This window comes from Mixophyes fleayi, chromosome 9 (genome assembly GCF_038048845.1).
Source record: "Mixophyes fleayi isolate aMixFle1 chromosome 9, aMixFle1.hap1, whole genome shotgun sequence".
NCBI lineage: Eukaryota > Metazoa > Chordata > Amphibia > Anura > Limnodynastidae > Mixophyes > Mixophyes fleayi.
In genome coordinates, this window is record NC_134410.1 from 16469012 (window position 1) to 16482982 (window position 13971).

Genomic DNA, 13971 nt, shown 5'->3' on the forward strand with positions numbered 1-13971 from the left:
TCAAATTGTTCACATGGTGGGAAAGTTTGGGGATAAGTCCCATTCATTACTGCTCTGCAGAGGTGAACCGGTTCTGTGTGCTCCTGCCACTAGTGTGCATGGCAATGAATGAGTTCTTAGAATTGAGGGAGCTAATGGGCAACCTAGCACTTCAAATGTGCTAAGCACTCCATGGGTGTGGCACCACTCCCCCATCCCAATGTGTCTACCTCCCCTGTCACAATTCCCGCCGATATAAAGTTGGGAGGGATGCGATGATCTCCACCAGCCTGTCAGAGAAGTGCATTTCTAAACGCAATCTGATCAAAGCTTCACATGCACAAAAGTGATACATGGAATAAAAAACGTTCTTTCATCATTTTTCTCGACAATTCCCCACTATGTGGCTGGACATATTCTCATAGTTCAAGAGCAGTGCTAACACAACAGTGGATACACCCTCTCTCTCTTAGCATCATTGGTAAAATCCAGTAATGTTCTGACATGGAAACAACTGGTCAGCATCTTACCCCCTTATTAAACAGCACATTTACTGAAGTAACTTCTTCTCCATCATGTAGTCCACAAATCTACTCTATCCATAACTCCCGTTTGAGGCTTACAAACGTACTCTAGCTACTGTAAGACACTGAGGAATAACATGTCTGCTATCCCTTGTAATACCAAAGCATCTTGAGCTGCACTGTACTTTCTAAATGATGTCTACTGTAGAAGAAAATTATTTTACCTAGGGCTGGAAGGACAGAAGGCATTTAAGGTTAATTCCAAATGGCTTTCAATTGTTCTGGACCATCTTTGATGTTCGCTGGAGCAACACAGAAGCAATGATTTTGGTTGAATTTGGTCAAAATCAGCCAATGAAGTGATATGACCAGCTTAAGAAATTAAGCTTTTTGTACCCCACAGGAAAAGTGCTGTGCGGTGACAACACAATTTGCGTCACGATGGGCCCACCAACACAATCACGTCATAGTGCAGCACGGGCAGATCCATGATGATGTGAATTGTGTCGTCAGGATCCACCCGGCAAGGCCTGAGGACGCAATTCATGTCATCATGGATCTGCACAGTGCAATGCCCCCGTTACAAAGAGGAGATGGGATCGGGAGAGTGGTCTACGTTCCCGGGAATATGGGAGTATGCGAACATTCTAGGAGAGTGGGCAAGTGTGAGAAAGTACCTTGACATTACACTAATTGAATAGTATTTATTTTTAAATCAACAGTTTTAAAGAGACAGTCCAAACCTTAGACAACACTTTTTATTTAACTTGGCAAATATAGTGATATATACAAACAGGTCCGTTTATATACATAGAAGAGAAAATGTGTCAGAACAACTTCAAAATAATCAATCATAAATATGGTGGATATAACCGATCTAAGGCAAACTGAAGTCAGACTATATCTAAGGCAGAAAGAAAAATACTCAGTTAAATTAAAGCTCATTTAAGGTGAAGAACAGCAGAAATAAAGATTAAATCATTAAATTACCTATTTATTAAGCCATAAACCATGCGGAAACGCCTTTTACGCATGGTTTAGGGATTTTTAAATAACCTAGCTATCTAACAACAGCCTATTGCAGGAGATATCATAGATATATCCTGCATTATGCTAAGTTTTACATTAAACGTGGGCAATTTAACAAGCTCAAAGACTAGCTTTTCGGAGATTGACCCCGATGGCTAACGCCAACTGAAGTAATCAAAACCTCTATACATGGTGAATTGTTTCCACAAGCATTAAGTATAGTTGATAGAAACTGCCCAATGTATGAGCTTTGCTGTGGTTGATTATCTATTTCTGCATTCACTACATGCCAATACATACCAATATTCTGATTGGATAAAATTTGAAACGATTAACTACAAGTGTTAAACATGTAATTTACCCTTTGCTCATCAGCTTAATATTTTATTTCATAGACCATATTTAAATTACAACTTTTCTCTTTTAATTAAATACCAAACAAACCCATACTCAAAGATCTATGGGAAATGCATAATGTAGAAAAAACAGCTTCTTGCCGAGTACAGACCATGTAATTTTTAGGCTGGAAACACACGTTAGTCCACGTTGTCCCACTGCCCCAGCTGCTTAACTAGAAATCTATAGGTGCGTTGCAAGGGAAATGCAGGAGAATGCTTGATAGAGCACATGCGCATACAGACATCTTACTATATATACCATTCTACTTCTGTCCTTGCTTCTTTATGCTCTTTTCTTGTGTTGAACTGAATGGCTATGTTTTACAGTTCCGCCTGAACTGTATTCCTGCTCCAGTAGCTGAGGAGAAGGGGCTATAAGGGGGACTGATGACCTATGTGCATGCACCTTGATGATGACCCCACCTGGTGGACTCATGTACAAGCAGCTGACTCAAAACAACATGACTGAATATAAACACACAGCTGTGACATTAAAAAAATGTTTTAAATACCAAGAAAAATATAAACACACAAAACTTCAGAGTACTTATGTATCTAAGGAGATTCAATTGCTGGAGATATGGGCCGCGGACATCGCACTGCGTACATTGCCGTCAATTACGGTAGAGACCTCTGCTTATAGAGCTGCGATGACAACTAAGCGGAGATTGTAGCTATAACATGGGTGCGAGGTGTCTACGTGGGCCTTCCGGAAAACACCTGGCGCCCAATTGAATCTCCTCCAATAAGTCCCGTGAACAGTACTATTGCATTTATTCTACATTACTCTTAATCAAACTATATACAAACGCAATGCTTGCTAGCAGTCTACTTAAAGGAAATGGCCACCTTCATTTAATTGGCTTTCTTAATTATGCTTAATGGACCAAAAGGGTCAATTTTGCAATTACACTCATTTGACTGACTTCTTTAGTTGGTGTGATACACTCTATAGCAGAAAGTAACTGTATATGTATGTGAAGAATCTTCTGTCTTCAGAATTAAGACAGTATCCTGCATCTCAATACCCGATCTCCCACTGACTTATCATCTACCAAAATCAGCTTAGTTTTAAAATTCCAGGTGTAAAACCCTATTGAGACAATTTCAAAACATGGGGCAGATGACACGGACAGACATATGATAAGGACTACATGAGATTCCTCCCTCTGAAGACAGAGTATTCTTTACCCGTAGGTACCATTGGATACAACCTGCTAGAGAGTGTATCTAAGCAACCAAATTCGGGCAAGAGCATCAAACTGAAAACTTGATCCCAATGTTCTAGTAAGTGAAATGTATTTTCTTTGGCTCTCTAGCATCAAACACTTGAAAAGGTCTCTCCAATGGTATCAGCAATTTATGTAGTTGTAAAACACAGTCCCTTACACGCTTTTCTCATAAGGAATTATCACATTGCTTGCCAATACTGATCTTATCATTATCCTCTTTAACTAAAGAGCAGTCATCTTTGGAGGGCCGCAGCCCAGTATCTAACTTATAAAATGATCTCTTTTGTAGATGAACACTTTTGCTTTTCTCGTTTAAGATGAAATTGTAAATTATCCATATTTTTTGTATCCTCTTTACTGTCTGCTTTAGTTGTATTACAAATTCTTGAATGCTTTAGTCCTGACATTACATTTAGGTATCTTTCCATGGTTTCATCGGAAGATCTACTCTCCTCAGATAGATTCTACGTTTTCTAGGTGGGGTTGTGAATTATCGAGATGTTGTACACACTCTTTACTGTTTACTTTAGTGTTGTGACAATTTCTTGAATTCTTTTGTCCTGACATTGGGTATGAATCTGTTTCTGTGGTTTCTTCTGAAGATATATATTGCTTAGATCGTCCAGTTTTGTGTTTTCTTTCTTCTCACTGGACGTGACTTAGATCTGTCCCCAGGAATACAGGCTTTTCGCTTTTTCTAAATATATTCTTTGGATTCATCACTTAACCCATGTTTATTTTCAGAGAGCAGTCCCTGCTGCCCGTGACTTTGTGGTTGTGCTTCTCTTGATAGTCGACAAAGGGTGTTTAGTTTGGCAATACTGGTCTTATAATTAATATCTGTAATTAATCTGCAGCTGTCTTTGAAGGTTTCTGGTCCAGTAGGTAAGTGACTGATTAAATGACCGGTTACTGCTTGTTGATCTTGGTCATATCCACAATTAAGTGTGCAGGTCGTTGCCTCCTTTGGAGATATGTGTGAACTGTGTGTATCCTTCCTTGCAAATGTGTTTTGGTGAAATTGAATGAAATGGTTTTGTTCTACTTTTTCTAGGTGGGGTTGTGAATGATCTATATGTTGTACTCTCTTTATTGCCTACTTTACTCTTTTACGAGTTGCTGAATTCTTTAGTCCTGACATTGGGTATGAATGTCTTTCTATGGTTTCCTCTGACACATTATAGTTCTCAGCTAGTCCAGGTTTGTGTGTTTTCTTTCTTCCAACTGGATGTGCTTTTGGTTTGTCCGGAGGAATGTACGCTTTTCTCTTTTTCTGCGCTTGTTTTTTAGATTGAACTCTTAAATTGCAATTGTTTTCAGGCTGCGGCCCCAGTAGGCCATGATTTTTTAGTTGTGACTTTCCTGAAAATCGATCAGTTGAATTAATGTTTTGTTTGTTAGCAGGTGTCTTATGATTAAGCTCATTCATTAAGGGGCAAGATTCTAATTCAGTATCTATGTGGCTGACCACAGCAAGCTTTGTTAGTGGATCCAAGCCACATTTTCTTACAGGCGCTAATGTCAGCGTATCCTTTGCAGATGTACATGAACACTGCAACCTTTGTCCACTGACATAAGATGCCCAACCTAATATGCAACAGAATTGTTTGTTGGATGCATAACTTTTTATCATTTCTTCTTTGTGGTCACTTAATCGGTTATTTGACATTACTGCATTATTAAACACATTAACAGTTTTATCTTTGCAGGACAGACTCTCGTACTCATCAGCAAACTGTTGAATCAAAATGTCTGGCTGCAAAACACGTAAGTTGTCAAGAAGTATGTCAGTATCTTTCTCAGGACAATCTATCTGGTCAATCATTGCGGCTCCTTTTCTTCCATATGACCTAGCCGTATCATCTACTAATCTATTGATGCCGTATGGAAACTGTGCTATCAATTCAGACAACTGTCCAGTCAGGTACGAATGGTATTCTACGTGACTAGGAGACAATTTATTTGAGTTTCTCTGGTCACCGTTGGCCACTAAGGAAGGTGACTGTGATAGTTCTATGGGATCAGAGATCCATGACTGTATCTTAGAGTCAGATTCATTGGAAGATGTAGTTATATCAAAATTAACAGATTTGCCTCCTGCCTGTAATTTATTAAGCTGCCGATTGTCTTCTAAAGTCACAGTTTTTTTATAAACAGTGAAATCTTCTGACTGCGGCTGACTCTCCAGCATCTGTGCGACATGTGAGTCGTAGTAGCTGCTGCTCGGAGACAGCGAACAGATGTCTGATAACTGTATATTTAGTGGATTACGTGTCTGATGGCTCTCTTGCATGTCACATTGTTTTGTTTCACCCTGTCTCTTTCCTTTCTCTAATCCACCTGTTTTCTTCAGATTGTTCCCTTCTATTCCTGTCACATACCTCACTACAGCCCTCCTTCTTGAGTTATACATTGTTTATGGTGGACACTGAAAAACAAGAGCCATTTTTTACATGGGTATTTAAAGATTATTACACATCAAAAGCTATTTCAACCTGATGAAACGAACTGCAGTGCTTCATTATATGCAAATGTACATTTGTGTGCAAAAGTTTGGGCACCTTGTGACAAATTAAAAGTTTAATTGAATCTCCAAGCAAAAGTACCTTAAACCAAACTCTGCAGTGTACAAACATGACATGATTATTTTCTGAATTTAGCAGACTGAAACAAAACAGTGAATGTGGTTTGTGCAAAAGATAGGACACCTTGTCAGTAATTTATAACATCTGCTTTTGCTGAAATTATAGCATCTCAATATTTGTTGTCTCATCTCGATCTAAAAAATGTTTCTCTCTCTTCATCACAGAACTTATCCAGCACAGAAACATTGTTAGATTGTCTTGCATGCACTGCATGTTTGAGATCTTCCCAGAGACAGAGCTGTAACTAGACATTTCAGTGCCCTGGGCAAGATAACACCTGCAGAACTAAGTTGGTGGGGGGAGATTTTAGCCAAATGTCGTACCACCATAGTTATGACGCTGACTACTCTATAGCAATACATTCTTCTACTGTACATCACCACTACACTATAACAATACATAACATTACTAAATGATAGCAATATATACCTTTACTACACGACAGCAATACATTCCACTATTGGCAGCTTGTGCTCCAGTGGTCAAATAACCCTGCAACATCTGCAAGGAAACTTCAAACTTTTCAAGGCATGTTAGTGGAAAAGCTGGAGGGCAGAGGGGCATATGAGACAGAGAATAGTGGACATGCGGGTCATGTGAGGGAGAAGATTCATCTCCACGTGGCCCACCTTACCAATAAATACCCCCATAGTTACCAGCTTCCCCCTCACATGCCCCATCCTGCCAACCGTTATTCCCTCACATACCCCATCCTGCCCACCAGCTTCTCCATCATATACCCCATAATGCCCACCAGCTTCTTCATTACATGCTCCTTCCTGCCCACCAGCTTCTCCATAATATACCCCATAATGCCCACCAGCTTCATTACATAATCCCTCCTGCCCACCAGCTTCTCCATCATATACCCCATAATGCCCATCAGCTTCTTCATTACATGCTCCCTCCTGCCCACCAGCTTCTCCATCGCATACCCTTCCACCCAACATCTACTTCATTACATGCTCCCTCCTGCCCACCAGCTTCTCCATCGCATACCCTTCCACCCAACATCTACTTCATTACATGCTCCCTCCTGCCCACCAGCTTCTCCATTGCATGCCCTTCCTACCCAACATCTACTTCATTACATGCTCCCTCCTGCCCACCAGCTTCTCCATCACATGCCCCCTCTTGTCCACCAACTTCTCCCTCCTATGCTACTTCCTGTCCACCAGCTTCTCCCTCACATACCCGCTCATCAACCTGTCTCCCACATTGGCCTTTTTATTAGCCCGATTCTCTTCCTGTGCTCACAAGTTACGCATTACAAGAGCGGGCTGGGGTGAATTCTGTGCCATGTGACTGCAGCAGTCACATGACCTGATGTGCCACTGCTCTCTTCTCCCAATCATGTAAATGACAGCATATGGAACTTACAACTTAAAAATGCTGTACATTCCACCCTCTTTTCATACTTACATCTTACCTATCAATAATGCTGAGTTTAAGGTAAAACTGCATTACAATATTCTGCTTTTCTTGTCGTGCCTGCAGAGAAAATGTCATATCAATATAAACTGTGATTTCTACATGTGCCCCACAGATAATATATTCCGATTAGTAAACTGCTGCACAGTTGAAAGTAGCCTTAATTACCCTTTCCTTCAAAGCCACAGGCTATCAAAAGTTTAAGATTAAATTATATACATTGCACATCCTTCACTATATTTAACACATGTTCTAATTAATTATAATTGATTGTTAAACATAAGATTTAAGAACTCCACCCAACAGTAAGATTAGGCAGCATCACTACCTAGATGCACAGCCCCATCATTTGTGATATGCTTAAACCCTGGCACAGTGGCAACAGTCAGTTCAGGATGATTTTGAATTGTAGTGCTTGCAACACATCCACATTCTCATATTCAAGAACGAGGGGGAACAGGACACCAAGAAAGGTACCTAACAGGTGGGTAGGAATCTTTGTGCTGGGTATTCCCAGGTACTGCAGGTCAGAAGATCAGCTGTAGACTGTAGATGGTGCTATAACTTTTACTGTACTGTAAAAAAACACATTTATAGGAACTATATTAAGTAGCAGAAGAAAAAACGCTGCACGGCACGCTGGCAGCTGCACTGACCACACGTCACATTCATTTATTTGTGTTAATTAAATGAGAAAGCAACTAATTTAATGTCAGGCTGATGAGGTGGGGTAATGTCTATTTATTAAAGAGGAATGCTATTAATTGAATGTTGGGGCTGTGAGGGGTAAAATAGGTCTGTTTATTAAATGGGAATGTTACTAATTTAATGTCGGTGCTGGTTGGGCCAGGGGTAAACTGGCTTATTTATTAAACATAAACGCTATTTAATGTTGGACTGATCAGGAGGCCTAATTAAATGTTGGTTCCAATAATTTAATGTCGGGGTTATATGGGGGAAAATAGGGGTATGTATTAAATGTGAATGCTATTAATTAAACTCTGGGTCTGATTGGGTGAAAGGAGGTCTGTTTATTAAACAAGAAAAACTAGCGATCTAATCCTGGATGTGTGTGTGTGTGTGTGTGTGGTGGGGGGGGGGGGGGCTAGATTGCTCACTCACTGCTCAACTTTCCAGCAGGTGAATAATAACTATCTCTTTACCAACGTTCCAGGATCCGGCCAATCAACAACTGCGCTTATGACACCGGGAGCAGCAGCAGGTATTCAAAGCTGCAGGAACAGGTAGGAGAGTGCAGCACAGTGGAGAATTGTCATTGCATGTCCCCTCAGATGGTACATTCCTGTGCGCGCACGTGTAAAAATAGAGTGCCAATCAGTAGCATTCTATCATCTGTGATTGGCTGAGCGGTGTAAGAGACTGCTGCAACCATGGAAACCACAGTCACTTGGCACATGATATATTGAACAGAGAGGCTTTTGAGCATCCCTTCTTCTCCCCCCTCTGACCTCATGACATGATGAGAGTTGTGAGCTTGTGTGTGTGTGTGTGTGATTGTCAGCCTTACTTTGCATCCTCCAGAACATTTTGATAATGATTTGTAGAACAGTTAAGAAAAATGATGCATGCTTAAACAATACTTAACCTGTTATTGAAAAATATAAAACAATGGGATTGCAGCTTTAATAAAATAAAATAAAGCGTGTAATTTTCTGCATGGGAGATGCAAACCTCACAACTTTAGCCTAATGCAACTACAGTAAGCCGCAGGCTATACGTGACTGCATACAGCTTTTTAAATTACCATAGGCAAGAAATTAACATTCAGGTAACTGTTAAATGCACTGTGTTGTTTATTTGCCCAAGTACCGTGTTTCCCCGATAATAAGACACGGTTTTATTTTATTGGGAGGTCCAAAAAAATGTATAGGGCTTATTTTCGGGGTAGGTCTTTTTTTAATTAACATTGACATCATGCCCCCTCAGTCCTGCTTTTTCCGACATCATGCCCCCTCAGTCCTGTTTTTTAATACTTTACTTACCGTTTCTTCACTTTCCTCCTTTTCGGTACTCTCCTCTGCGGCGCTGCTGAAAATGACACTGGCACGCACGGGGGAGGGTGCGCGCTCACTGAGACAGTGAGTCGCTGCAGCTGTGATTGGATGCCACTGTTAAATGTTTAACAGCGGCATCCATTTCATGCGGGGGCGGAGCTGGGGGCAATGTATTGAAGCGCAAGAACCGGACAAAATGGGGATTTAGTTAGGGCTTATATTGGACCGTTTGTGGAAAGTAGGGGTAGGCCTTATTATTGGGGTAGGTCTTATTATCGGGGAAACACGGTACTGTAGATTATACATTTTTCCAGCTAATTGTATTTTTATTGGAGCCAGCCTACCCAGGCTATATCACATACAGGGGCGGGCTGGGCCGGGGGGCAATGCCCCCCGGGCCGCTCAGACTAACCCCTGTTTGGGCCGCCCCCCCCCCCCCATGGATGCAATATTACCTATATATAACCAGGCGGCCGCATCACATGACATGCGGCGGCATGTGCGCACCCCCCGGGCTGCATGTTGCCAGCCCGGCCCTGATCACATATAAGTGATATATAAGAGATGGACTGGTTTAACAATAACATATGACTGAAAAGTTGGTATATACTTGTTAATATAACTGAAAGAAAACATGGTGGGTGTGTTTATAGGAAATTAATATATAGCACTGGGAATGGGGACCCAGGAAAAGGAGACAGAGGGATAATAATTATTCAGAGAGAGTTATGTTACCCAGTTATTATGTGATATTAACACGCTGTGGAATCCACCTCACACCGAGATTTCCACAATCTTCTAGAGAAGTCGAAAACCACGCCCCCTCCGGCGCTGATTGGCAGAGTGACTGTAACTGACAGATCTATACAGAAGCATCGCGAAACTTCACTCTGACTTCCGATATCACTGGCAGCACTTGATTGGCTGGTTCAGCAGAGAACCATCGGGAAAGATCGGGGTAGTTGCTATGCGACACGGAAACATAGAGAGGACCGCACTGTGATTGGCTGCCTCTGCAGAGAACCATCGGGAACGTTCGGGACAGTTGCCACGCGACGCAGAGAGCATAGTGAAGACCGCGCTGTGATTGGCTGGAAGGTACGTGACGTCCTGTGCTGGACCTGTATATAAGTACGCTGTGGAGAGACTGGTGAGGCAGTTACTGCTATTACCCGCAGCATAGAAGAGATCTCACACTACTGAGCGGAGCACAGCGGCCACATACAGACTACAGCAACTACCTGACATAGAGCTACTGCAGCACAACTCACTACCACTGAGCAGATCACCGAGGTGACTACAGCAACTGTCTGAGCCAGCAGAGGAACAATCCAGCCCGGCTACTTCACCACAAGACTCACCTGACACCAGCACACTCATCCTGGGCATTCACAATATGGCACCTAAAGGAGCAGCTATTGGCATTGACCTGGGCACCACTTACTCCTGTGTGGGGATTTTCCAGCATGGTAAGGTGGAGATCATCGCCAATGACCAGGGAAACCGCACCACCCCCAGCTACGTGGCCTTCACTGACACTGAGAGACTGATTGGAGATGCTGCCAAGAACCAGGTGGCGCTCAACCCCCAGAACACAGTGTTTGATGCCAAGAGGCTGATTGGAAGAAAGTACAGTGATCATGTAGTGCAGTCTGACATGAAGCACTGGCCCTTCCAGGTGGTGAGCGATGGGGGAAAGCCCAAGGTGAAAGTTGACTATAAAGGAGAGGAGAAAACTTTCTTCCCTGAGGAGATCTCCTCTATGGTGCTGGTGAAGATGAAGGAGACTGCTGAGGCTTACCTGGGCCATCCAGTTACCAATGCTGTCGTCACCGTGCCAGCCTACTTCAATGACTCTCAGAGACAGGCCACTAAGGATGCTGGTGTAATTGCTGGACTCAATGTACTGAGAATCATCAATGAGCCTACAGCAGCAGCCATTGCATATGGCCTAGACAAGGGAGCTCGTGGGGAGCGTAACATCCTCATCTTTGACCTGGGAGGTGGCACCTTTGATGTTTCCATCCTCACCATAGATGATGGGATTTTCGAGGTGAAAGCCACAGCAGGTGACACTCACCTGGGTGGGGAAGACTTTGATAATCGTATGGTTAATCATTTTGTGGAGGAATTTAAACGCAAGCACAAAAAGGACATCGGCCAAAATAAAAGGGCCCTGAGAAGGCTGAGGACAGCCTGTGAGAGAGCTAAGCGCACCCTCTCCTCTAGCACCCAGGCAAGCATTGAAATTGACTCCATTTATGAGGGCATTGATTTCTACACCTCCATCACAAGAGCCCGCTTTGAGGAACTGTGTTCTGATCTCTTCCGTGGTACACTGGAGCCCGTTGAGAAGGCTCTGAGAGATGCCAAGCTGGACAAATCACAAATACATGAAATTGTTCTAGTGGGAGGTTCCACACGTATCCCCAAGGTGCAGAAGCTGCTGCAGGACCTCTTTAATGGCAGAGAGCTGAACAAAAGCATCGATCCAGATGAAGCTGTGGCCTATGGTGCTGCTGTTCAGGCTGCTATCCTAATGGGAGATAAGTCAGAGAATGTGCAGGACCTGCTCCTATTAGATGTTGCCCCTCTTTCCTTGGGCTTGGAGACAGCTGGAGGGGTCATGACTGTCCTCATCAAACGTAACACAACCATCCCTACCAAGCAAACACAGACTTTCACCACCTACTCTGACAACCAGCCTGGTGTCCTCATTCAGGTGTATGAGGGGGAGCGAGCCATGACCAAAGACAACAACTTATTGGGTAAATTTGAACTGAGTGGAATCAGCCCTGCTCCCAGAGGTGTGCCCCAAATCCAGGTGACCTTTGACATAGATGCTAATGGCATCCTCAATGTGTCAGCTGTGGACAAGAGCTCTGGCAAACAGAATAAGATAACAATTACAAATGACAAAGGTCGGTTGAGCAAAGAGGACATTGAGAAGATGGTGCAAGAGGCGGAGAGATACAAAGCCGATGATGATGCACAGAGAGAGAAAATCGCTGCCAAAAACTCACTGGAGTCTTATGCTTTCAACATAAGGAGTTCGGTGGAAGATGAGAATATAAAAGGGAAGATCAGTGAGGAGGATAAGAGGATCGTATCAGAGAAGTGTAAGGAGACCATTTCCTGGCTGGAAAACAACCAACTTGCTGAGAAAGAGGAGTATGTCCATCAGCAGAAGGAGCTGGAGAAAGTGTGCCAGCCCATCATAACCAAGCTGTACCAGGGAGGTATGCCAGGTGGTATGCCAGGCTCCAGCTGTGGTGCACAGGCCAGGCAAGGCCGCGGCTCAGGACCCACCATTGAGGAGGTGGATTAAACCTCATATTTACAATAAAGGTCCAGCTCTGATGGACACAGACTTGCTGCAATGCTGTTTGTCTTTACTGAATATTTATAGTTTTCATCATCCATGAACTGCAGAACTATATGATCATTTAAATTTGTCACTAGAAGTATTTTTAAGGGAACATTGGAAGTGTTCCTTAATCTGTACGTTTTCCTGTTTCATTTTGATAGTTGAAACTATTCCTTTCTGAAGTGTATGTATTTCATCGTTTTCTACTTGAATAAAAATATTTATTTTTAAATTGTTCTTTTCGAAAGTGATTAGAAACGAGTATTGACATTCTTACATATATTATTTAAGTGCTGTAAAGTAGCTTTATAAGCTGTATTCCAATCTCTTTATTTCAACTAATGCAAATATAAGTTATGAAGTTTAAAGTCCTAAATTATTCAAATGCCATAATCCGTGGGGGCACAGAAAATATCATCATCAGCAATTTATAGTAAAAAATAGTCCTCCATGCCAATCATGATTACTGGACAGGTTACACTGTATACTAATATATATTTATTATTACTTTTCTGGCTCTCTAGTCATCCCAGGAACATCCCAGTAATAGAGTGTGCTTAACAACACTCTAATCAAACAGCCACTAGATGGCGGCCACATATCACAGGTAAAAAATTCCTGGGCGCTTTTATATCAGATAATAAACTGTGTCTTTAAATATTGCAAGTCTGCTCTTCTAGAGACGGAAGTGCCAAGCCCGTCAATATAAAACCAGCCTAAACCCAAACAAAGCTCGATATGATAATGATAACAGAAGTGGATAAGGCGATTAGCCCATAGTAATCTATATTTTATAAAGGAAATGCTTAATAGAAATATATAAAACAGGAAACAGAATTATGCTGTCAATGATGGGAACCTCTAATAAAGGTCACGTGATGCACCTTGCACATGATCAAATAGCCGTCAGGAATTGCAGAAGGAGATGTACAGATACAGTATATGTATGCCCTCCAAATCCTTTCTTGATATTAATGTAAATTACAAATTGATATTCTTTTGTCTCTGCATTGCCAGCTTATGTGCCTGGTTTACACCGAGTCATCATTATCAGCTGCCCACTAGCTGGTGCGAAACATACGTCTCCTCCTCGCCTGCCCCTTCCCACCGCTGCAGCTGCAAGGAGGCCAGATACGCGCTTGTCTGTAGTGGTGCATAGACAAGCATTGTGGACATGCGCATTGTAAATATGTCCAGTTTACACCAGGGGCGGATCTAGACTTTATGTTTAGGGGGGGCGATTTTGCATAATCACGACCCCTCCTTTGCTCTGATTGGCTGGCCTGCGTTAACCCCGCCTTCTGCCCGCAATTGACCCCGCCCCCTTTCGTTGTGGTCGCCGACTGGGACC

The 13971-nt window shown here is 42.5% G+C and overlaps 2 protein-coding genes across 3 annotated transcripts; one reads left to right on the forward strand and one right to left on the reverse strand.

Annotated features, from left to right (window-relative positions):
- Positions 1-1247: 1247 nt before the first annotated feature.
- LOC142102071 (uncharacterized) lies at positions 1248-10177 on the reverse strand. 2 transcript variants are annotated; one of them, XM_075186615.1, is made up of 3 exons: positions 9989-10177; positions 7237-7298; positions 1248-5590 (listed from the first exon to the last, which is right to left on the reverse strand). In XM_075186615.1, the coding sequence occupies exon 3, from the start codon at positions 5573-5575 to the stop codon at positions 4259-4261; it is 1317 nt and encodes a 438-aa protein (XP_075042716.1). In that variant the 5' UTR covers positions 5576-5590; positions 7237-7298; positions 9989-10177; the 3' UTR covers positions 1248-4258. The 2 variants fall into 2 exon arrangements, with proteins under 2 accessions (XP_075042716.1, XP_075042717.1); XM_075186616.1 differs by lacking the exon at positions 7237-7298.
- Positions 10178-10356: 179 nt separating this feature from the next.
- LOC142102070 (heat shock 70 kDa protein-like) lies at positions 10357-12852 on the forward strand. Its single transcript, XM_075186614.1, has one exon. It carries the CDS (start codon positions 10650-10652, stop codon positions 12579-12581), a length of 1932 nt encoding a protein of 643 aa, XP_075042715.1. The 5' UTR covers positions 10357-10649; the 3' UTR covers positions 12582-12852.
- Positions 12853-13971: the final 1119 nt, after the last annotated feature.

What these genes read in the sequence shown, in the direction of transcription:
- LOC142102071 (XM_075186616.1), bottom strand. Translation starts at nt 5,575, where the DNA reads ATGTATAACTCAAGAAGGAGGGCTGTAGTGAGGTATGTGACAGGAATA.
- LOC142102070 (XM_075186614.1), top strand. Translation starts at nt 10,650, where the DNA reads ATGGCACCTAAAGGAGCAGCTATTGGCATTGACCTGGGCACCACTTAC.